The 24836-nt window shown below is 52.9% G+C and overlaps 1 protein-coding gene across 1 annotated transcript in view; it reads left to right on the top strand.

The window, feature by feature from the left end:
- MDN1 (midasin AAA ATPase 1) overlaps positions 1-24836 on the top strand; it is a 106720-nt gene that overhangs the window by 59938 nt on the left and 21946 nt on the right. Inside the window, exons 54-76 of the mRNA XM_038761112.1 lie at positions 623-780; positions 1004-1124; positions 2397-2607; positions 3454-3685; positions 6430-6556; positions 6940-7110; positions 7888-8102; positions 8979-9366; positions 9564-9673; positions 11473-12178; positions 13158-13319; positions 13783-14056; positions 14256-14491; positions 15301-15396; positions 15774-15868; positions 17340-17461; positions 17981-18127; positions 18872-18981; positions 20371-20444; positions 21059-21266; positions 22678-22837; positions 23721-23867; positions 24671-24797. Coding sequence (XP_038617040.1) covers positions 623-780; positions 1004-1124; positions 2397-2607; positions 3454-3685; positions 6430-6556; positions 6940-7110; positions 7888-8102; positions 8979-9366; positions 9564-9673; positions 11473-12178; positions 13158-13319; positions 13783-14056; positions 14256-14491; positions 15301-15396; positions 15774-15868; positions 17340-17461; positions 17981-18127; positions 18872-18981; positions 20371-20444; positions 21059-21266; positions 22678-22837; positions 23721-23867; positions 24671-24797 — 4397 coding nt within the window. The remainder of the gene's footprint in view (positions 1-622; positions 781-1003; positions 1125-2396; positions 2608-3453; positions 3686-6429; positions 6557-6939; positions 7111-7887; positions 8103-8978; positions 9367-9563; positions 9674-11472; positions 12179-13157; positions 13320-13782; positions 14057-14255; positions 14492-15300; positions 15397-15773; positions 15869-17339; positions 17462-17980; positions 18128-18871; positions 18982-20370; positions 20445-21058; positions 21267-22677; positions 22838-23720; positions 23868-24670; positions 24798-24836) is intronic.

Raw genomic sequence — 24836 nt, 5'->3', positions numbered from 1 at the left:
ATTCTGTCTCTGTGGCATTTGGTGAGCACTGGGTGCTAAGCATTGCTGTAAGAGACAGGGAAAGGTGTAAGCTATTATTAATTCAGACGGTTTCTGTCACACAGAGGGGCTCACCTTTTGAAGTTGACCAGGGAGAAGACGGGTGCTTGAGTAGAAATAGCCGAGTAAATACAGCAAAAAATAAGAAGCTAACATTAAGGTTGGGTTACCTCTTCAGTACACCGCAGCTAAGGACCCGCTTTTCTGTTCCAACACCCCAATTTTCCAATGTGCCATCGTGTCACAACCCCCCCCCCCCCATGGGTCAGGGACTTCTCCCCTGCAGGGGAGCAGCAGTGACCCTCATCAGACCCTGTTGGAGAAGGAATCGAAGACCACGGGGCCTACCTTCTGCTTGCTTCTGACATTCCCTGAGGGGCTAATGCAGTGTGTTTATTTGTAGATTGTGAAGTCCCTGGAGTCCAGGGACTGGGTCGCCTTCTCACCTGTGTTGTTTTTCGCGGTGCTTTGCACACAGTGGACGCTTAATGCGTTTGCTGCCACGATGAGTAGGCGTATGCCTGGCATCAGTGGGCACCTCGAAGGAGGGCGTGGTTCTGACCCTCCCTGCCTTGCCCCGTAGATCCTGGGTTCCCTGCGGTGGCGGGACCGGTTCTGGGTGGCCTCAGACACGGTGACGCTGGACCCCCCGGGTTTGGCCCTCCTGGCCGTCCACTGGCGCTGGGTCTGGAAGCATCTGGTCAACAGGATTCCCCAGCTGCTGGTGGACCACGAAGACAAGTAAGTTGTGGCCATGGCGGGGGGCCCGTTGCGGTTCGCTGTAGCGTCTCCTCCAGGAAAGGAGGCGAGGAGAAAAGGAATTCCAGGCTCCAACTGCCTGTCTCCCCTGGGCTTGGGATTCCGAACACTTCGCTGGCCTCGCATCTCTCTCAATATTCCTTCCCTGGCCCGACTGCCCTCTCTTTGTCCGTTTGCCTCCCCTCTGTCCTCTTCCTGTTTGAAGATTTTACAAGGAGGTCCTGACTGTCTCAGACCACATCCAGAGCTGCCTGGGCTCCCCAACTGGAGCCTTCTCCGGTGTGAAGACGCTGCAGAAGTCCCTTGGGAAGCCGCTTCCGTTCAAGGTACCCGGCCACTTCTTATTGTTGAGGAGAAGAAAGTCCCCGCTCTCTCGAGTCAGGGTCCCATCACCTTTGATCAACTGAGAACAGCCCACCCCCCCAACATCCAGTGGCCCTCAGGGGCATGACAGATCGGAGGCAGGGGCTTGGACCAAATGACTTCTCTAGGAGTCCTTTCCTTTCTAGTTTAATGTGAAGATATTCTGATGCTTCTGCTTATGCGATAAGCCAGCCTGTGGCTTTTCTGGGCATTGTGTATGGTGTGTTTTCTTGTTGTTGTTGGTAATTTAAACCCGTTGGAAAGGGTTAACCCTGGGCTCCATCTGAAGCTGTGGCATATGCTTAATGCTTTGATCCTGGAGAACGGGATCAAAACCCATTCTCAAAACTCGTAAGCAGCGTGGCTTGATGGGTAGAGCACAGGCCTGGGAGTTGGAAGAACCTGGGTCCTAATCCTGGTTCTGCCACATATCTGCTCTGTGACCTCGGGGAAGTTAGTTTGCTCCTCTGGGCCTCAATTACGCCATCTGTAAAATGGGGATTAAGACCGGGAGCCCCAGTGAAGCAGCGTGGCTCAATGGAAAGAGCACGGGCTTGGGAGTCAAGGGTTCAAATCCCGGCTCCACCGATTGTCAGCTGTGTGACTTTGGGCAAGTCACTCAACTCCTCTGTGCCTCAGTTACCTCATCTGTAAAATGGGGATCAATCAATCAATCGTATTTATTGAGCGCTTACTGTGTACTAAGCGCTTGGGAAGTACAAGTTGGCAACATATAGAGACGGTCCCTACCCAACAGTGGGCTCTCAGTCTAGAAGGGGGAGACAGACAACAAAACCAAGCATGTTAACAAAATAAAATAAATAGAATAGATATGTACAAGTAAAATAAATAGAGTAATAAATATGTACATACATATATACAGGGATGAAGACTGTGAGCCCTGCTTGGGACAATCTGATCCCCTTGTATTCTCCCCAGCGCTTAGAACAGTGCTTTGCACACAGTAAACACTTAACAAATGCCATCATCATTATTATTATTATTATGTGGGACAGAGACTGTGTCCAATAGTAATAACAACAATAATAATAAAATTTAAAAAACCTTCCAGGACTCCAGCACTTGGAATCCCTGGGTTACTGTCCCTCCGGGGACCACTGTCGGAATGCGAGGCCCCGTGACCGTGCCGTGGGAGCTGCATTATTGGAGTGGAACAGTGCACTGTTCCTCTGCAGCGCGCTCCCCTCCAGCGACACCCGTGATTTTTTTGGCAGAACGAAGCAGTGGTGGAGTGTCTGGCCCAGCTGAAACACATCAGCAATGCTCTCGGCATCCTGGACCGGCCCCCTGCCTTCGGGGAGAGCGACCGGCTAGAGGAGATCCGTCGTCTGACCGTGGCGGCCACTGGGCTGGAGGTGAAGAGAGGCCTGCTGCAGGCCTGGGGCCTGGTGCTCAGAGCCAATCGCTTAGAAGACGTTGACCCGGGTAAGTCGCCGGCGGTGGGCATTGGAGGGGAGGCGAAGCTGGCTCGCTTCTCCTAAGAAACTGATATAATTAGTCGGTATTTCAGTCGTATTTCTTGAGCGCTTACTCTGTGCAGAGCACTGTACTAAGCACTTGGGAAGTACAAGTTGGCAACATATAGAGACGGTCTCTACCCAACAGCGGGCTCACAGTCTGGAAGGGGGAGACAACGAAACAAAACGTGTGGATGGGTGTCAGGTTGTCAGAACAAATAGAATTAAAGCTAGGTGCACATTAACAAAATAAGTAGAATAGCAAATATGTACAAGTAAAGTAAATAGAGTAATAAATCTGTACAAACGTATACAGGTGCTGTGGGGAGGGGAAGGAGGTAGGGCGGGGGGATGGGGAGAGGGAGAGGAAGGAGGGGGCTCAGTCTGGGAGGGCCTCCTGGAGGAGGTGAGCTCTCAGTAGGGCTTTGAAGGGAGGAAGAGGGCTAGTTTGGTGGATGTGCGGAAGGAGGGCATTCCAGGCCAGCGGGAGGATGTGGGCCGGAGGTCGACGGCGGGACGGGCAAAAACGAGCTACAATGAGGAGGTTAGCGGCAGAGGAGCGGAGGGTGTCATTTTGTATTGGTGTTGCATGCCGTACCTTCATTCTGTAGTAAGTTTTTTAAAGGTGGGATGCGAGGCCTTTCCACCTCACAGTTAAAGGGTGCTGACCGGTTATAGAAAGTCACCCCCGGGCAGGGGACTGTCTGAACACCCAGCTTGATCCCGGCTGGTGGAGTGGCGTGTGCATTAAAGTCAAAGTGCAGGCGCGACCGTTTCCCCGGGGTCGACGGTAACCAAGACTTCATTTAACCAGAGGAACTGAAGGATCTTGTGAGCACACAGAGCTCCCAGCTGAGAGCAGAGGGGATTTCGTTTGGTCTCCCTGGAAAGAAGCACCCCGAAGATTCTCCCGGGACTCAGCCCGACCCTACCTCCCTGATCCGGCTTGCCCGGAGAGTGCAGCTGTGGCCGGCAACCGAGTACCTGGCCGTTCTGTGGCAATACAAGGTGGCAGCCGACTGTGGGACGCAGGCTTCTTTGAGGTGGTGAGGAATTCAACTGCTTGACTTAGTGTGAATTTTAACAGCATTCCATATATCATCAGCATCGTCTGCGTGCGAGGCCTAACTTGGGAAGAAGCCCCGCATCAACTAGAACCTCCCAAGCATTGGCTTTAGGACCCTCCTTCATGCTCTTCCTATCCACTCTCTTCTCCCACTACACCCCAGCCCTCACTCCTCATCTAACTCGTCTTCTAGTCTTCTCGACTCTGCCAGCTCTGACCTCTTGCTCATGGCTGTCTTCATGCCTGGAATTCTCCCCGCCCTTTCAAATCTGCCAAACACCCTGACTCTCCCCACCTTCCGAAAACACACCATCAGGTCTGCCCCTAGCATTTACACTTACACAGTATAGCACTTCTGTGTGTTCTCCTGTAATTTTCCTTCCTTCTTTCCTTCCTTCCTTTCTTTCTTTCTTTCTTTCTTTCTTTCTTTCTTCCTTCCTTCCTTCCTTCCTTCCTTCCTTCCTTCCTTCTTTGCTTCCTTCTTTGCTTCCTTCCTTCCTTCCTTCCTTTCTTTCTTTCTCTTTCTCTCTTTCTTTCTTCCTTCCTTCCTTTCTTTCTTTCCCTTCCTTCCTTCCTTCCTTCCTTCCTTCCTTCCTTCCTTCCTTCCTTCCTTCCTTCCTTCCTTCATTCCTTTCTTTCTTTCCCTCCCTTCCTTCCTTCCTTCCTTTTTCTTTCTTTCTTTCTTTCTTTCTTTCTTTCTTTCTTTCTTTCTTTCTTTCTTTCTTTCTTTCTTTCTCTGTCTTTTTCTTTCTTTCTCTCTTTCTTTCTTTCTTTCTCCCTGTCTGTCTTTCTCTTTCCCTCTTTCTCACTCTCTCTTTCTTCCATTCTTTCTTCTTTTCTTTCTTCCTTTTTTTTCTGTCCTTTCTTTTTTTTTTTTTGGCCAGATACTGGGGCAGAGATAGTTTCAGTGATGTCCAGCAGGCAGAGTGTGGTCAGAAAGTGGTAATTCGGAGATGTAGGGGAAAGGGCTGGTGACGGCTGTGTTTAGGCCATTTTCACACGTGGCCAGCTATGGGGTGAAGATGGAGGTCATGAGACTTTAGAACTATACAGAAGCAAGAGGCCAGGGGGATATTGAAGTCTTCAGTCAATCAAAGGAATTTATTGAGCACTTTCTGTGTGCAGAGCACTGTACTAAGTGCGAAGGAGGGGATAGTACAACAGAGTTAGACACATTCCCTGCCCACAGTGAGATTAGGATCATTGTGGGTGACGGATGGAGAAGAGAAAGAGGAGAAATCAGCAAACAGATCCAGAAATGCAGAGAGGGATCCTGAGTGAGTCTGATGGTGACAGCCAGCTGCTAGGGTTGTCGTGGTCCAGAAGCAGCGCTGAGGGAGAGAAGTCGGCCAATCCTCCCACCTTTCCTCGGGTGCTGGGGTGATAAGATCCGGTGAGCCCTTGGGAAAGATTAACAGGTGAAATGGCATGATGAACAGGGTAGCCAAGGTCTCCAGTGGTGAGGCGGTGGAGCAAAAGCAGATCAGGAGCTGGTAGACTGTAAGCGCATTATGGTCAGGGATTCTGCTGTAATTCTGTTGTATTTTCCTTTCCTAAGTCCTTTGTGCAGTGCTCAATAAATACCATTGATAGGTGGGTTGGTTGGTAGAGGCCAAAGGGGAGTTTGCCACGTTAGAATGAGGGCTTCTCCCGCACAGGGAAATAGTACTGTAGCGAGGAGGCGTGGCAGAAGTGGTAACACATAACCCTAATTTATTTTAATGAGAAGCAGTGTGGCCTAGTGGAAAGAGCCCAGGCCTGGGTTTTAATCCCGGCTCTGCCACTCCTCTGCGGCGTGACCTTGGGCAAGTCAGTTCACTTCCGTGCCCTAGGTTCCTCATCTGCAAAATGAGCCCGCTGTGGGCGGGGATCATCTCTCTTTATTGCTGAATTGTACTTTCCTAGTGCTTAGTACAGTGCTCTGCACGTGGTAAGTGCTCAATAAATATGATTGAGTGAATGCACACACTGGTTGGGGATAAAGTTTAGCTGGGCTGTGCAATGGAAGGGTGGGAGGGCAGAAATGTAGTGATGGTGGGCCACACGGAGAAGTAGGGTAAGCCCGAGTGACCACCAGGCAGCAGGGCTGGGCAGCAGAAATCCTGGAGTGAGAGGAGGGAACCATATTTCCCCGGAAAGAAGGGATGGGGTTTTAGGGAGGGGACTCAGAGAAGCGGCAGGCAGACCAAACCAGGAAAGGGAAACCCGGAGAGAAGAGAAGCAAACAAAACGTGACCCAGAGAGAGGCTGGTTTGGACACCCCAGAGCACCAGCCAGCGAGACAAAAGGCAGTTCGGAAGGTTGTGATTTTTTTTCCTTTCAAAGACAGGAGGATCCGGTCAGAGTGCCCCCTCTTCCTGAATGAGAATGCCACCCGCAGCCTGGTCCCGGCCTGTGGTCCCCAGGACACCTGTGTCCTGTTTCATCCTCTGAAGAAGGAATTCATTTTGAGAACCTCCCGCTGGCCTCTGAAAACACACCCTCTGTCTCTCTGTCTCTGTCTCTCTCTCTGTCTCTGTCTGTCCCCCCCCCCCCCCATCCCCCATCTGTATTCATCAGTTTCTCCTCACCCCTTTCTCTAAGGGAAAAGAAGTCTAGTTCGCAGGGTTTGAGTGATCTCTCCCTGGGTTTCCACTAGGGATCCAGCTTAGTGGGGAGGCGAGGGTTATCACTGTGCCTTGTCTCCCTGCAGGAGCACCGATCCCTTTCCTCTCTTTTTGCCAGGGGCGGGAGTGATACACACCCGAACTTGGGCGAGGAACTGGACCATCTTATCACATTCTGCCTTAAGCACACTCCGGTTGCTCCTGAGCAGCTCCACGGTCTGTGGTACCTACTGCATCAGGAGAAGGTAACGAAGTAAAAAGCTCTGGGGTCCGGCCCTTTTATTAGCCAGAAAGCTCGAGTGGCCAGCGTTTCAGTTGCTCCGTGCTTCCGACTGGAAAACTTGCTCTAAACGTTTTCAGAACCACGGGAGTCGCTCCCATTTTCCGGATGGGAGGGAAAGCCCGGCCAGAAAAGCAGCGAGCCCTGGTTTCCCTGGAAATCAGCGGGGAGGCTAAGAGCATCACATCCCCATGGGCTCCCCAAAAGGGCCGTGCTTCTTGACTCGAGAAATTTCATAAGGTCCCAGCACCTGCTTCTTTAGCGCCTTTCCCAGAAGAGTGGCCCAGAAGACTTGTTGGCCCCAGAGAGGGCATCACCTCTCCCTTTCCACCCACCTTCTGCCTCCAGGTGACCCCCGAGGAAACGAATGCTCTGTGGTCAGAGCTTCTCAGTTCGGCACTTGGGGCCTTCTGGAATAGCACAGCGACCACCAGCCCAGACCACTGGCTTACATGGACACCTCAGCCTGGAGGAGAGGAGAAAGAGATGCCCAAATCTCTAGCGGATCCTTCTGTGAAGGTTGGTGTTTATAGCCCCATCAGTTGTCTGCAGGGGCGGAAAATGGATGGCATCCAGGGAGGAGTGAAACTCTAAAATAAATACAGTTCCACTCCCCTCAGAAGAATAAAAACATCACAGTAAGCTTTAATGGTGTATAAACAAGGAAGTATCCAAAATCAAAGGCAGCGCCCGGAAAAGTCATAGGGGAGGGAGTTAATTTATCAGAGTTTCTGGAGTCTTTCAAACCTTCCCTTTATTCTTAATTTGCTCCCGTTTGCAAATTGCAAATCGTTGTCATTTGGGATGTTTTCTCTGATCTTGCTGGACTCTCACTGCCCCTTCTCTCTCCTGGTGTGGGATTTTACAGGTACCTTGAAAATGTTAGCAACTTCCCGGTAGTGAGGCCCAAAGCCTCGTTAGACTAGGTTAAGAACCTCCTGGTGCAAATGCTGAGCCAGAGGGGAATAGAGCTGTAAGGTTAAGGTAGCTGTCCGTAGGTTTTGGGTCTTCAAGATAACGGACCCGTGGGATTTCTGTAGAAGTTTAGGCTTTCAGGAAGCCTACTTCTGTTATCTCTAGCCACGAATGGTCTTTTGCCTGCAATGGGCACCCCCACGCTCATTCCCTGGTACTGTAAAAGTAAGCCGTGTATAAAACGCAATGGCAAAAAATTTACTCTGTTGGAGTAGAAGCGTGTCCCCAGAGCGAGTTGGCTTTCTGTTTGTCTACAAAAGATTTGCTGGTGAGGGAATGCTAAGGCCAGGCGGTCCTCCCCGGTTTTGTTTCGACCCTCAGGGGCCAGGGATGTTAAATAGAGCGGTTCTCGCCAAGTGCTTCTTTGAAGTCTTGACCAGTAGCCACAGAGCGGTATCCTGGGACGTCAGCGGGCTGCCCGCCCTCTCGTCCTCTCACGTCACCCTGGGCGAGTGGGCAGAGAGACTGCAGCAGCTTCAGGAAATCAGCACCGTGCTCTGGGCCAACATGGCCGTGCCATCCATGGCAGCGTTCAGGTACTTTCTCCCTGCCCTCCTCCCCTTAATAGCGGTAGTATTTGAAGCGCTATGTGTCGGGCGCAGTACTCGAGGCCGGGCCCGAGGCAAGATCATCGGGACGGCCACAGGGCAGTTGTATACGGGGTTCATGGTCTAAGGGGGAGGGAGAACAGACTGCCCAGCATAACAGATGAGGAAACTGAGGCACAGAGGAGTTAGGTGACTCGCCCAAGGTCACAACCTGCAAGTGGATTAGAATGCAGGTCCCTCCTCCTCCCATCGTCGCCATTCCCACCTCGCTGTCAGTGCATCTTCTGCCTGTCAACCAGATTTGAAGCATTTGGTGCATTTCCCTTTGTCTGCAGTGTGTCCTTGAGCAAGTCACTCAACTTCTCTGAGCCTCGATATCCCCGTCTAAAATGGGGATAAAGACTGAGTCCCACGTGGGCCCGGGACCGTGTCCAACCTGATTGATCTTGCATCTACGGGAAGCAGCGGGGCTCAGCGGAAAGAGCCCAGACTTGGGAGTCAGAGGTCATGGGAGAGGTCCACCGATTGTCAGCTGTGCGACTTTGGGCCAAGTCACTTCACTTCTCTGGGCCTCAGTAACCTCATCTGTAAAGTGGGGATTAAGACTGTGAGCCCCACGTGGGACAACCTGATCACCTTGTACCCTCCCCAGCGCTTAGAACAGGGCTTTCCACATAGTAGGCGCTTAACAAATGCCATCATTATTATTATTATTATTATTATCAACCCCAGTGCTTAGGGCAGTGCCTGGCACATAGTAAGCACTTAACAGATTAACAAATAATGTTATCGTTATTCTGATGATGACTATTTCCCCGGGTCTATCCTCACGGGCCTCTCCGTCTCCCATCCTTCCGTCCGCAGGAGCACGGATTCCCGGCTGCAGTCGCTCCTGCTGCAGCGTCACCTGATGGGGCTGGTAGAGCTTGTCCCCGAGGCCCCGCGGGAGGAGTTCGTGCGGCACTGCCTCAAGCTGCCCCTACGGGACCCCCCGGCCTGCCAGCACCTGGGCCGGCTGCTGCGGGACGCGCTCGCCCAGGACACGCTGCCCGAGGAGCTGCCGCGCCTCCTGTCCACCTGCCTGCAGCAGTTGGCCGGGGAAGCGGAGAGCGGCCGGGAGCTGCCCGAGGCTGCCCAGCGCGGGAGCCTCTGGGTGAACCTGGGCCTGCTGCAGCTCCAGATGTGGATTCCCCAGACCCTGTTTGACCCGGCGGCGAAGAGGAAGTACAAACTCAAGTACGCCGAGGAAGAGGTAGGCGGGGGCGGCGGCGCCACGGGACTGCCCCCGGACTCCCCAGAGCCCATCGTAAGGATTACGGTGTTGGTCGAGCGCTTACTGTGTGCCGAGCGCCAGGGGAGATGCAGGATAGGAATCGGGCCCCGTTCCACCCCGGTGCCGCCGGCGCAGGAACTCAGGCAGACCGACCGGCTTCGTTCTTTTCCCGCTAGTTACACCAGCTGCAGTGCGAGTGGAAAACCCGGAATCTCTTGTCCCGGCTGCAGACGGGCAGAGACCTCGAGGACGAAGCGATTAGCAGTAGCAGCCATCCCCACATCAGGTAACGACAGGTCGCTTCGTGTGTCTGGCGATGTGGGGTGATTCTGTTGATTCTCCAGTTGATTGTATGAGTTCTTTGGTACTCTCCCAAGCGCTCAAACTGGTGCCTTTGCACGTAGTCGGCGTTCAGTTAGCACTACTGATCGATCAGTGTGTTGAGTCTACTCCCAGGGTTGGATCTTTCTCTTGGAAGTGCTCTGTATGGGGTGAGGATGGTGATACGGAGTAGACAGCAAACGGACCTCGCTCCAGGCACGGCCACTTCAGGACTGAGAACCCACATAAAGGAATTGAGTGTAGTCTCGGTGCTGGCCCGTAAGGAATAATAAATAACGACGGTATTTATTAGGCGCTTACTATGTGCCATGAACTCTTCTAAGCACTGGGGTAGATACAAGGTAATCGGTTGGTCCCACATGGGGCTCACGGTCTTAATCCCCATTTTACAGACGAAGTAACTGACGCACAGAAAAGTTAAATGGTTTACACACAGTCATACAGCTGATAAGCGGAGGAGCCGGGATTAGAACCCATGACTTCTGACTCCCAAGCTTGCGCTCTTTCCATTAAGCCACGCTGCTTCATAATAAACAGTGGGGTAGATACAGCCTAATCAAGTTGAACCCAATCCGCTTCCCACATGGGACTCACAGTCAGTCCCCGTTTTACAGATGAGGTAACTGAGGCCCAGTAAAGTTCAGGGACTTGCCCGAGGTCACACAGCAGACAAGTGGCAGAGCCAGGATTACAGCTCAGGTCCTTCTGACTCCCACTGATTCTACTAGACTGCACTGCTTTTCGATTTCCATGCTTCCCTTACTTTCCCCTTCATAGGACTTCTTATCTGTAAATCTCCCCCCCTCTGTGAGTCATCTTATATATCTAATTTCCCCCTGACACCTCCCTCCCCCAGCTTCTCCTTCTAGCCTCCTGTTATAGACCCTTCTTTCATCTCTCGAATCTGTCCCAATTCCCTTAGAATCCCTTCGCTTTCTCCATCATCATCATCATCATCAATGGTATTTATTGAGCGCTTACTGTGTGCAGAGCACTGGACTAAGCGCTTGGGAAGTACAAATTGGCAACATGTAGAGACAGTCCCTACCCAACAGTGGGCTCACAGTCTAAAAGGGGGTGACAGAGAACAAAACCAAACATACTAACAAAGTAAAATAAATAGAATTTCTCCACTCGCCAAACTTCTGGTGGTCGCAGATTCTATTTGCATCCAGCTCACTGTGCGTGGGAGTGTTTTCCTCTGGTCTGCCTGGAACTCGCCTCCACCGGGTTTCAACAGACGTGCCCCCCCCTTGTTTTGTGGAACCCCGATCCTGCTTTGGCTCGGACAGCCTACTTCATGAATTTGTGAATTTCCGTCATCATCATCAATCGTATTTCTTGAGCGCTTACTAGGTGCAGAGCACTGTACTAAGCGCTTGGGAAGTACGAGTTGGCAACATATAGAGACAGTCCCTACCCAACAGTGGGCTCACAGTCTAAAAGGGGGAGACAGAGAACAAAACCAAACATACTGACAAAATAAAATAAATATCAGTCCCCTGTCCTCACGGAAAACCTGTAGTCTTCACAGTCTGTCCCTGGTCGTTTCGGGGGTCCCTTCTCTGGCCCCTTCTAGCCCTGCTCCACAGTTGTCGTGTTCGGTATTCCAGGGATGGACACCCCCGTGGTGTCTGAGGGGAGCAAGGCTCTCCGTCCCTCCCCAACGCCGTCCAGAGTTTTGTGGACCCTCTGTGCTGCCGACTCCCCCTCTGACCTGCCTGTCTGCTCTCTCGCACCCAGGTTACTGCACCAAAGAATGCAACAGCTCAAAGACCAGATCGGGCAGCTATCCAAAAAGCAGGCCTTCAGACCCCCCGGGCCCGGGTTCGAATCCTTGCTGCAGGAGGTGCTCCACTACTCCACGAGCATCGCCCAGACGGCCAAGGTGCAGGGCCTGCTCCGCCGCCTCCTGCAGACCCTCCGGGGGTCCGGGCCCCGGCCGGCCCAGGCAGCCCAGAACCTGCTGAAGGAGGAGGCCTCCTGGCAGCGGTCCCATCACCAGTTCAGGAAACACCTGGCGGAGGACTACGCCCCGTACCCGGACGTGGTGATGCCGCTGCTGGCTGCCGTCTTGCAGATGCAGCACGGCATGAGGCTGGTGGCCGCCGAAGCCCAAGCCACAGCCCACGGGGCGGCGGCCCGCCCGGCCCAGTTGAGCGCCCTGGTCCGCGCGCTGCTGGCCTTCCCGTCCACGGGCCCCGCGTTCCCCACCTACTACTCCCACGCGGACGCCCTGTGCTCCGGGGACTCGCTGGAGGTGCTGCGGGGCCTCAGGAAGCTGTCTCTGAAGTACGCCAAGAGCCAGGAGCCGCAAGCCGAGGACCGGTGGCCCTGCCCGACCCGAGAACAGCTGCTGCTCAACGCCCTGCTGTACCTCCGCTCCCACGTTCTGTGTAAAGGAGAAATGGACCAGAAGGCCTTGAGGCTCTTTAGGCACATCTGCCAGGTGAGGGATCCTCGTGCGTGCCCCCGGACCTTTCTCTTCCCCGGCGAAAACCCCAAGTAACGGGGCGTAGCCTGGACCCCGACCAAGGCACCAGAGGGGAAGGATCGAAAGCAGCGTGGCTCAGTGGAAAGAGCCCGGGCTTTGGAGTCAGAGGTCATGGGTTCAAATCCTGGCTCCGCCACTTGTCGGCTGTGTGACTTTGGGCAAGTCACTTAACTTCTCTGGGCCTCAGTTCCCTCATCTGTAAAATGGGGATTAAGACTGTGAGCCCGGCGTGGGACAACCCGATCACCTTGTAAACTCCCCAGCGCTTAGAACAGTACTTTGCACATAGTAAGCGCTTAATAAATGTCATTAAAAATTTTTAAAAAAAGCACCCAGGGAGGCAGCATTCTCGCGGGCGGGAGACAAGCCCCTCGGGATCGGCATCCTCGGCCAGGCCTTCCCCGGAAAGCTGGTGTCCCCAGACCCATCTCACGGGCTGCCCAGAGGAGCCGGCGCGCGCATATCTGGCCCGCGAGCCTCAGTTTGCAAGCCCCTGTCTAACCTGGCCCTTTTCTCTTCCCTTGTCCACAAGATTGGATTTTTGATTAATCTTCATGAAACCACCCAGAGTGCGCCAAAAGCCGGTGCAAAACCAAACCCAACCCAACCTTTACTTTAGAGGGGTCTGTTTTTTCTGGAGTGCGGGTTCACGGTTTGGGTAGTGTGCCGTGTTTGCTCGATCTGGCCCCTGCTCCCCTTTCGTTAACCTTTCCTTTAGAGCGTCAGAAGAGGGAAACCGTTTATTTTGAGCATCTGCTGTGTGTATAATGTGTGCATGGGCTAAGCACGTGGGAGAGTACAATACAATGGAGGTGGTAGATGTGATCCCTGTCCTCAGGGAGCTTAAGATCTGAATATCTGCCTTGCTGGCTCTAAGGCGGTTCTAAGGGGACAGGCAATTAAGCCTCCCCCTACGTTTGTGGATCTTTTCAAGGAAATCTTAAACGAGTGGGACGAACAGGAGTGTCAGGCCCAGGAGCAGGCGGAGCAGGAAAGCAGCTTGTACAGGTACAGGAGTAAAAGCCACGGGGCCGGACTGAGCGAGGAGGAGGCAGAAGAACGAGAATTCCGAAAGCGATTCCCGCTCCACGAGAAGGTAAGAGGCCGGCTTCTGGACACACACGCTCTCTTTCCCCACCTTAAAATTTGTCGACCAGCAAATTCTAGGGTTCTCAAGTTCACCGTGGTATCATCCCCTCTTTGCTTCACCCCGTCCCACCACCACCCCTTCGTTCTGGGAGCCACTTGCCGCCATCGGGTCAGGATTCTGGTGTTAACTGGTTTTAGTGGGATTTTGAGAAGCAGTATGGCTTGGTGGGTAGGATTACAGGCCTGGGTGGCTCCACCAACTGTCTGCTGTGTGACCTTGGGCAGTCACTTCTCCACGCCTCCGTTACCTCAGCTGTAGAATGGGGATTAAGACTGTGAGCCCCATGTAGGATAGGGACTGTGTCCAACCTAAATGGCATGTATGTACACCCCAGCGCCCAGTACAATGTCTGGCACCTAGTAAGCGCTTTAGAAATACCGTTTAAAAGGGGGAAAAAAAAACGTTTCAGGACTTTGCGGATATCACCGTCCAACCCACCCTAGAGGAGGAGATGGAGACCGAGGACGCGTCAGAGGGCAGAGCAGAAAGCAGCTCGGCTGTCCTGTCCAAGAGCTCTGCGGAGGCGGTGATGGAGGTCCATCAGCAGCTGTGCCTCCACTTTGCCCGTTCCCTATGGTACCAACGGGACCTGCCCACACATGAGGCCAAGCATTACCTCAGTTTGTTTCTGGGCTGTTATCAGACCGGGGCTCCTCTGGTGACCCGCTTCTTCTCCCTGATGGGTAAGTGGGTGGGCCAGGGCCCGACCGTAAGCTCATTGTGGGCTGGGAATATGTCCGTCGTACTGTTACATCGTACTCTCCCAAAACCTCCTCTGACCAGAAAGGGGCTTCAGCCTCCCGGCCCGGGGAAGTTCTCGGGCCCGTGCGGTGTGCGCCCTAACGCTTCAGCAAGTCCCGTCCCCGGTTTTGGCCCCCACAGGTGCCGATCTGAACGACTGCCTGCTGGGCAGCCAGCTCCTGGCCAGTACCGTCCTGTACAACACCCTCTTTGAGGAGGCGGCCTCCGACCTGGTCTTCCAGCTGGATGGGCCGTATGACTTCTACCAGCATCCCAACGTGCCGGAGGTCCGGCAGTGCCAGCCCGTGTTGGAGAACTTCTCGGCGGAGGTGAACAGGCTCTTAGGTGACTGGCCCGAACACCCGGCCCTGGTGCAGGTAAGACGGCCCCGGCCCGGTGCCCTCAACCTGCCCGCACGTGGGCAGTTCGTTCTCTCCCACTTGATCGTCAGCTCCCCTAGGGCAGCGATCGTGTCTTCTTCCTCTGCCGGACTTTCCCAAGTGCTTAGTACCGGGTTCTGCATGCTCAGTAAATGCTATTGATTGATTAAAAACTTTTCTAGTTGATCCAGATAGTAATCAGTGAGACACTAAGCTCGTTGTAGGCAGGGAATATACCTGTTTTTTTTCTTATGTTGTACTCTCCCAAGTACTGAGTACAGTGTTCTGCGCACAGAAAGCACTCAGTAAATACGATTGACTGGCTGATTAATGAGTGACAGTAAGCATACAAAATATTCCCACAGCAGAGGGTGGGAACTAGTAGTTCATCAATGTCCTAGTGGCCCTGTGGCACTCTGGGCATCCCTCCAATGCATGTTCATATCCATACAGGCATCATACTTCTTTCTCGCCCAGTAGAGTGAATTAAAATCTTTGACTCCAAGATTTTTCATCACCGCCTACTGTTCCCGCAGGAAAGCCAAAGTCACCCTGTTGATAGAGCTGGATCTTGTTTCAGCAGTCGCTCAGTTCCCTTTTTCTTAAAAAAAACCTCTCCGATGTTGTAAGCTGGCTCTCCGACCACGTCCGTGGACTGGATGGGGCGGCTCATCCGCAGAGCGGACCCGGGCCTAGGGGGAGGGTTGATGTATAACTCCCTGAGATCCGGTGGTGGTGGTGGTGGAGGGGTGAAGGACACTGAATTCGAAGCTTCCTTCCCCATCCCTTTTCTCTTTGTTCTACAGCTCTTGGTCGTCATGGGTAGGATCCAGAGCTTCCCACTCTCCAGTCCTCTCTCCAAGTTCCTGAACGGATTGGAGATTCTGCTGGCAAAGTCTCAGGTAAGCGAGATTGTATTGTCACTTGTCAAATGGAGGCCCAGGCCGGGTCAGAAGAATCCATCCAACTGTCTGTGGTAGTGGCGCCAAAGACTGGAGGATTGTGTGGTTGTCATCCTCCGTTGCATTCATTATAGGCTACCTGAAGGCAGAGAGCGTGTCTTTTTCACTCTGATTGTATGCCCCCGAGCGCTTCATCCTGCCCACAGCAGGTGCTCGATTCAGTGCTGTTGAATTAACATCCAGGGAGCCAGGAGTGTTGGTACTCCCGATGGCTCAAAGATACCCAGCCTGCGGGACACGCCCGTCCGCGTGTCTCTGGATCCGTGTCCCTGTCTGGGTTAGCTGACGGAGGGGCCGGGTCTTCCTGTCCCTTTCAGGATTGGGAGGAGAACGCAAGCCGAACCCTGTCCTTGCGGAAACACCTCGACTTGGTCACCCAGCTGATCGTCCGGTGGAGAAAACTGGAACTGAAGTTAGTGGCCGGGGGCGCCCGCGGAGGCGGCGAGGGGACAGGGGGACAAACGGGCCCTGGCTGGGTCGGGCAGAGAAGGGAAAAGGGAAAACCCGCCTGGTTGGGTTTCTGTGGGCCGGGGGCAGGATGGGCATTGGGAGGTGAACCTTGAAGCCGTACAGCGTGGCGCGCCCAGCACGGGTCCTCCTTTCTTAAGGCAATAGTAAGGTAACCATCATATGCATCGTGGAAAAAAAATCGCGGTTTGTTCCCCCTCCGTGGTGGTGTATTTTAACTTATTCTGGTCCACACTTTAGCAAAGCTATAAAATTCCAAACTGAGGTCCGATAAAGGAGGGGCTTATTCTGCCAAAAAATAATAATAAATAATTACTGTGGTATTTAAGCGCTGACTGTGTGTCAAGCACTATATTGCAAACTGAAGTAGATCCAAGATCATTGGGTCAGGCTCAGTCCCCGTCCTACATGGGGTTTACAGGCTAAGGAAGAGGGCAAACGGGTAGATAGCGACTGCCTGGGACTCAAGGGTATGTTTCAGTATGAGCAGAACAGAACTCCCCATCTTTCCACTGAAACCCCGTGCTCCCCCACGTCTTTCCTGTCTCTGTAGACAGCACCACTATCCTCCCTTTCTCACAAGGCTGTAGCCGTGGCATAATCCTTGGCTCACCTGTCTCATTCAGCCTGTCCCCAAATCTACAACATTGCTAAAATCTGTCCTTTCCTCTCTATCCAAACTGTTACCACGTTGATCCAACCACTTATCAAATCCCGCTTTTACTACATCAGCCTCCCTGCCGACCTCCCTTCCTCCTACCTCTCGCCACTCCAGTCGCTATTTCACTCTGTTGTCTGGATCATTTTTCTGAAAAAATAATGTAGTTCCCATCACCCCACTTCCCAAAAACCTCCAATGGTTGCCCATCCATGCATCAGTTAGAAACTCAGTCTTTACCACTGGCTTGAAAGCACACAGCTCACCCAGCCTTCCCTTACTTTGCTGATTTCCTGCTACAGCCCAGCCCGCACACTTCGCTCCCGAACTCCAACTTACACACCGGTCTATCTCGCTGCTGACGCCTTGCTCACGTCCTCCCTGTGGGCTGGAATTCCCTCTCCCTTCACATACAACAAATAATCACACTCTCCCCACCTTCAAAACCGTATTAAAATCCCATTCCCTCTAAGACATCTTCCCCAACTAAGCCCTCATTTCCCCTTCGCCCTTTCCCTTGTGCATCACCTATGCACTTGGATCTATATCCCTTTCAGCACTTAATATTCACTCCCCAAAACACTTGTGCATGTAGCCGTAATTTATTTTAATGTATCTCTTCCTCTAGACTGTAAGCTCTCGGTGGGCAGAGGACATGTCTACCAACTCTGTTGCATTCTCACAATACAGCGTTCTGCACATAATAAGCGTTCACTAAATATGATTGATGGATTGTCCTTGGCATCTCATCTTTCAGTTGCTGGTCCCTGAGTCTGGACACCACCATGAAAAAACACACGGAAAAATCCTCCAAGCATTGGTTCTCTCTGTATCAGATGCTTGAGAAATACATGCAAGAGCAAACGGAAGAGAAGGAAGGTAAATATCGCTAGCAGATTTACCAGTTCTGTGGCAGATCTCAAGCTGGTGGGTTCCTGGCAGGCAGAGAAACAAAGAAGGAATAGCCATAACAATAATAATACCCTGGTCTTGCTTTCTAAGCGCAATCACATGCTTAGACACGTGATGTATCTTCCCATCAATATTCTGAGGGCAAGGTCACTTTGCAGCATCCCTGTTTTACCCACCGGGAAACAGAGTCACCCCAGATATATTCAGAGTCGCCTGGTTAGTCGCGGAGACAGAACAAGCCTGCTCCCGAAAAACAGACTCCTTTTTTGGGTGGTGGTGTGAGAGATTTCACATCTGGAACGAGCACCTCCTAAATCAGTCGCTGAGACCGTGCCCCGCTACGTGAATTGTCTGGGAACCGAGCCGGAGCCGAGGGCTAAATTTAGTCTCCACCCCCTGGCAGGAAGCGAGTGTTTTCTCGGGATTGGCTGGTGGTAACTGTTTCTCCCTCTTGGAATCTCTCTCTCCTCCCCCTCTCCCGTGAAGGTGACCGGGCGATGACCCTGTCGGCGCTGGTCAGCACGTTGCAGGCCTTCGTTGAAGGATCCTCCCTGGGGGAATTCCCTACCCGGCTCCAGATGTTGTTGGTGTTTCACTGCCATGTCTTGTTGATGCCGCAGGTGGAAGGGAAGGGTAAGGCTCTCCGTCACGTTCCCGAGCCTCCGCGGGTCATTAAGGCGGATTTGGGGTGAGAGGACTGGTCGGGAGGCGGCTTGCTTGAAATTGAGGAGGTACCGAGTTAGGGGCCTTGTTCAGTGCTTTTCAAAAGAAGAATATCCAAAAAAACAACAGGATAACGAGATTTGAAGAGTGGCGAAGAGTTTGAAGACGGGGGTGAGCCGGGTGCAGTTTAAGTAACGGCTGTAATGCCCCCTCGAAGGTGTAAATTGCAAGGTGAATGTTTCCAAGTCAGACACAAGTTTCACTGAAACCAGCATATTTCAAGTCTAGACTATCAAAGTTTCTGTTATGCGTCTGACTTGTCTCAGTGGTAATGCCCCTTGCTGTCGAGTAGGGTTTCATTATATCACAAGTAGTAGCCACAAAGTCACTTGGCTGTCTTCCTTGAGCAAGCCAGGGTGGTGCTGAAGTCTGGAGGCTTCTTCCAAAACGACTGATGCAAGTTCTGCCGAATTCGGACCTCAAAGATTAACAGTTTGGCGGGTTGTTCATCAGGGATCTCAGCACGGCATCTCTGAGGCTGACCTCCAGTTCCCAAATTCTCGGGCACTGGGCTGGAGGCAGCCAATGTGGATGGATTATGAAACAACCGGCCTCCCACCGCCTCACTGTCCGGGCTCAGGGAGATCTGCAGCTGCCGGGTTTGGTGTCCCAGCCCGGGACCCAAATGACTGTTTCTTCTGTACTTTCTTGCAGATGGCCTCTGCAGTGTCCTGTGGAACTTGTACCATTACTATAAGCAGTTCCTGGAACCGGTCCAGGCCAGACTCGCGGGGCTTCGCCGTCCTTTGGAAAAGGAGTTGAAAGTAAGCAGTGGGAGTATATTTCTGGGTGCTTCTTCTCCCCTCATTTCTGAGCAAAGACAGAGGCCGGGTTGGAAAGTGGAGAGCACTGAGCCTGTGGACAGGGTATCCCATCCCGCTTCTGAAATAGAGATTGCAGAAACGAGCATTTTGACATTGGGAGAGCCTGGCTCAGCTTCACCCGAGCGGGAAGTTCTTGCTGGAAGCTGTTGATGATGGGTGGCTTCGTTTTTCCCTCTTCTCTGTCTTCTAAAAGCCCCTATCCTATGACCCGTTGGAGAAGCGTGCTCATTTTTGCACTGCGCAATAGCTGTGTTCTCAAATAATTTTGTGTTCTGAGAAATCAGCAGCGCAGAAGTAACACCTGGCACAGCAAAATGGCCAGGGCCCCGGCCGGAACTTTGGGGAAAACACTCAGCTCCGTTAGAGCCATAGAACAGAAATGACTGGGAGAACTTAAGGCAGGATCCCCGAGGCACCTCTAGGAAAGGTCTGTAGCCCTACGGTGTCTCCCCGCACACCCGGTTTATCACACAGTTGTCTTGGCCCGTTCACCACCTAGCCTGTAGGACAGCTAGAGAGAAGCAGTGTGGCCCAGTGGAAAGAGCGACAGCCCTGGTAGAGGCTCTGGGTTTGAATCTCGGCTCTGCCAACTGCTTGCTGTGTGACATTGGGCAAGTCGTTTAACTGCCCTGTGCCTCGTTTTCCTCAGCTGCAAAACGGGGGTTAAATCCTGCTCCATTCTACTTAGTCTGTGAGCCCCGTGTGGGTTAGGGACTGTGTCCAACCTGAACCTACTCCACGTCTTAGAACGGTGCTTGGTACATAATAAGCACTTAACAAATACCATAAAGAACAAAAAACTGGCTTACAATGGGAGTTAGTTCGGGGCTGGCCATACCATAAGAAGCATCAAACAGCTTAGAGGGTTCCCGTCTTCCAGGGAAACTGAAATGGCTCACTTCCTTCTTGGAGCAGGAGTCGATCGGCTCTGACCGTCCTCCTCTGTCTTTCCCGGCCTGGCCTTATTTTGGTACCTTGGGTACACAGCCTGCTGGTCATGAGAAGCTGCGGGGCTCAGTGGAACGAGCACGGGCTTTGGAGTCAGAGGTCATGGGTTCAAATCACGGCTCCAACTGTCAGCTGTGTGACTTTGGGCAAGTCACTTCTCTGTGCCTCAGTTACCTCTGTAAAATGGGTATTAAGACTGTGAGCTCCCCATGGGACAACCTGATCACCCTGTAACCTCCCCAGCGCTTAGAACAGTGCTTTGCACATAGTAAGCGCTTAACAAATACCATCGTCAGTATTATGTGGGTCAGGGGAGATGGTCGCCAGACGTGAGTGCCCGCCCCTAGCAACCAATCTGACCAGCTCCCATTGGTCTCTCAGGAATTTGTCAAAATCTCCAAGTGGAACGATGTCAGCTTCTGGTCTATCAAGCAGTCAGTGGAGAAGACCCACAGGTAGGTTTGTAGAGGGGAAATGCATTTCTGGGTGTGCATCGCCGGGCCTGGTTTGGAACGTGGAATTTTCCGAGGGCCACGGGTTGGTGGGGGACGGGACATCATCTTCAAGCTGCAATGCCAAGGCGGCCCGGTTCCTGCCAACAGGAACTAAATACCTTCAGACCGGTTCCAGGGGCACACTGGGAGTGGTATACTTTTGTGATGTATCTAGGCGGCGTGGTGTAGGGGACAGAGCACCAGCCTGGGAGTGAGAAGATCATGAGTTCTAATTCCAGCGCTGCCACTTAAATGCTGTATGACCCTGGGCAAGTCACTTAACTCCTCAGTGCCTCAATGGGGATCAAGACTGAGCCCCATGTGGGACAGGGACTATGTCCAACCCAATTTGCTTAGTAGAGTGCCCGACACACAGTAAGTGCTTAACGAATAACGTAGTTATTATTATTTAATGGGGACCAGTGGGCCCCCCAGTTATTGTTGTTCATTTCATCATCATTAATGTTATTATCAATTATCAATTTCCTTTCCTCCCTCCCTTGCCCTTCTTCCTCTCTCCTTCCCTCCCCCTTTCCCCATCTCCACCTCAATTACTCCCGTGTCGCCCCGGCCAGAACCCTCTTTAAATTCATGAAGAAATTTGAGGTCGTCCTAGGCGAGCCCTGCCGGCCGTCCCTGATGGAAAGTGACAAGGAGGGACAGCTGGACTGCTTGCAAAAGCCGGAAGGGCCCTTGGAGGAGGAGGAGGAGGCGGTGACGCGGCTGCAGAGCCTGAACCGCGTGCTGAGAGACACTCTGGGCTCTAAAGCGGGCCACCCTCAGGTACCCACCCTGAAGCAGCCCTTGTCTGAGCGGGGCGAGTTGGGACCCGGGCGGGGTCCTCAGCCATCTCCTGGCTTCCGACACGGAGCCGCCGAGACTTGCCGGCCTGTCCCGTCCAGATCCATCTCTGCTGTTTTGCAAGGGCGGGAAGAGCGGGATGGTCGAGGTGGGCCCAGGGAGGGAATGAGCATAGGCCTTCTCCTGCCAGTGACAACCGGCCCTTCCCTCACCTCTGACACTCACTTGCCTCCTCCCCCCAAGTCCTTGTCTCTCAGTTCACCATCTCCAATGATTGACTGGGTCGGGGAGCAGCCCCCCGATCAGTGTTATTGGTCCGACCCCTCAGCTCCTCTCGGAGGGACTGCGTTACTTGCCCCTGTAGAGCAGTTTCAGATACTTCCAGCAATTTCCCGGTCTCCTAACCTTAGGTGGATTATTTCATCTCCCTGGGCCCCGGTTTCCCCTGTTCAAAGTGATGCAGAGGCAGGGAATGTTACAGTATCACTTCATCTGTTTTCATAATGGGTGGTCTCTGCTTTCATTCATTCAGTCGGTCGTGTGTGTTGAGCGCTTACTGTGTGCGAAGCACTCTTATTAAGCACTTGGGAACGTACAGTGTAACAATAGACAGACACATTCCCTGCCCACAGCAAGCTTAGAGTCTAAAAGAGGAGGAGGACATTAATATGAATAAATAAATAAACTGCTGGTCCAGTGATGTGGAGCCTGGGCCTGGGCCTGGATGTTGCCCGGCCCTTGCCCGGGTCAACACTCTCTCGGTGGCCTCTCCCCAAAGTAGCCCACAGTCCACCCACATGTTTCAGCCTCAGCCTTGGGGCCTAGACACTTCTCCTCTGCCTTTATCCCAGGCCCTTCCCGCCCTTCCCACTCTTCCCAGCCGAGATCCATTTTCAGCAGGAGTTATGTGGGAGGGAAAGATTGTCAGTGACAGGCGGAGAGAGGTGTTGGGTGTGTTGGGAAAGGCACGAGGGGTTGGTGGGTGTGACGGCAGCAGTGCCAGCGAAGTATTAGGGGGAGTGTGGAAGACACGAGAGAGAGAAGAGTGTTGGAAATAGAGGGGAGAGAGAATTGGGTCGTATCTTTTCGATGCCCTTGCCCACGGTCCCGTGTCCTGAAAGTATGCCTGACCTGCCCCTAGGACACGCCTGGTCGTCTTGGGTTCTGTTTAGCGTCTCTGTAATTGATGGGTGTGCAAAGGAACAGACAGACAGCCTTGATCCTTCTTGCAAACACACACACACGCACACTGAGCTTTTAGCATTTGCACCCGAGAGAGCTGAAAGAGGACGGGGGGTTGACGGAGCACCAGCACATTGCAACTTGGCCCCTGTGCACGTGACCTGCCGGCAGCCCGGTTGGGCCCGGGGCTCACCCCGCGATGTCTTGGCAGGCGGCGCCCGTGGAAGCGGATCCGGACAGTGCTGTCCCCTCGGATGGGGAACTCCAAGCCCGTTTGCCCAAGCTCACGAAGCGGGCCAGGAAGATCTGCCTGAAGCTCCTGAAGCGGAACCCGCTGCCCGGCCTGGTGGAGGACCTCGACCAGTTCACAGGTGCGGGTCGGGCCAGCCGGGGAAAGGATAGCCCTGCTCTTTCACCTGGAGGTTATCCGTCAATTGTATTTACTCAGCACTTACTGTGTACAGAGCACCGTCCTAGACCGTGAGCCCCCCTGTGTCCATACTGATAAGCTCGGAACAGTACTTGACGCACAGCGCGTGCTTAATAAATACCACAATCATTAATAATGATTATCCAAATGCCTCCGTGAAGGCGTCTGATTTAGCGGCCTGTGCATCACTTTGCATACTGATATCTCCCGGAGAATACCGTCAGTGCTGCTGACCCAGATGGTAGAGGGGAACGTGGCGTAGTGGAAAGAGGAGTCAGAGGTCATGGGTTCTAATCCCGGCTCCACCACGTGTCAGCTGTGTGACCTTGGGCAAGTCATTTAACATCTCTGTGCCTCAGTCACCTCATCTGTAAAATGGGGGTGAACACTCAGCCCCACATGGGGCAGCCTGGTTACCTTGTATCTATCCCAGTGCTCAGAACAGTGCTTGGCACATAGTAAGTGCTTAACAAATACCATTACCATTTCCACTGTGAGCCCACTGTTGGGTAGGGACTGTCTCTATATGTTGCCAACTTGTACTTCCCAAGCGCTTAGTACAGTGCTCTGCACACAGTAAGCGCTCTATAAATACGATTGATTACTATTATCCACCTCCTACCCCCTTGCTCCCCAGAGAGGTGTGAATCCACGCTGGCAAACCGTGCAGGTAATTGAGGCCTACAAACAAACAAACCTTGAGGTCGGCCTGACTTACTGTCCACCTAAGGACCCACCCCTCCTTGGCACATAGTAAGCGCTGAACAAATACCAACCTTATTATTATCACCTCTTGTTTTTCCTGCCGTCGGTCTGTCCTGCAGGTGCCGTCATCTCCTCGGTGCATGAGCTGCAGAATTTGAAGGTGGAGCCGAGCGTGGATAAAGACAAACAGAGGTCGGAGGTCAAGCACATTCTGATGCAGAAGCAACGGGCTTTGTCCGAGCTGTTCAAGTACCTCACGCAAACTGGTGAGAGCCTCTAAACTCCGTTGTCTTTTGGGGTTGAAAATATCACTTGGGAGTGATTTCCACGAGGCTGTTCCTTGGCATCCAGCCTGGAGTAAAGTCATCTTGCCTCTGGATTCATCCCATCAATATCTGCAGCATTTATTGAATGCCCGTTGTGTGCAGAATGTGTTTTCTGAGAAGCAGCATGGCGTAGTCGAAAGAGCCTGGGCTTGGGAATCAGAGGACACGGGTTCTACTCCTGACGTGGCCACCTATCTGCTGTGTGACCTTGGGGAAGCCGCTTAACTTCTGTGCCTCAGTTACCTCATCTGTAAAATGGGGATTAAGACTGTGAGCCCCATGCGGGGCAACCTGATTATCTTGTGTCCACCCCAGTGCTTAGAGCAGTGCTCGGCACACAGTAAGTGCTTAACAAATACCGTAATTAATATCGGGGGAATATCCGAAAGGGGTCAGCTGTAATTAATCAATCCGTGGTATTCACTGAGCACTTACTGCGCGCATAGCAGAGACCGAGAATTTGGAGGAGCACAATAGAGGTGCCTACAATCTAGCAAGCAGTCTCTGCCCTCGAGGAAGCTTTGGTCAGGCAGCTGACAGAGCGGAGCCCAGTTGTCACCCTGTAGTTAAGAGACTAGATCTCAGTAAAAAAAGCAAGGTGAATAAATCAGCACGTGCTGAGGTGGCTGATGGGGTGACAGGGCAGAGGCAGCGGGAGAAATGATCCAGACTGAACTCAAAGCTGCAGGGCCCCCTTCCCGCCTCCTACTCCGCGAAGGCACGGCTGCTCGTCTCCTTCCTAGGCTTGTCGTATCGCAAGGGTCTTGCCTGGGCTCGTGCCAACGATTCCCGAGACATGCTTCGCCTCCACCCGCTGGATCTGCGCAGCGCCTTGACAGTTGCCAACTGCGGCCAAGCGTCGGATGCCAGGTTTGTCCTCGGGAGGCATCTGGCGGGGTGGGCACGGCC

Source organism: Tachyglossus aculeatus, chromosome 19, assembly GCF_015852505.1.
Source record: "Tachyglossus aculeatus isolate mTacAcu1 chromosome 19, mTacAcu1.pri, whole genome shotgun sequence".
NCBI lineage: Eukaryota > Metazoa > Chordata > Mammalia > Monotremata > Tachyglossidae > Tachyglossus > Tachyglossus aculeatus.
The sequence above is the reverse complement of the archived record's forward strand: the minus strand, read 5'-3'. Positions and strand labels throughout refer to the sequence as shown.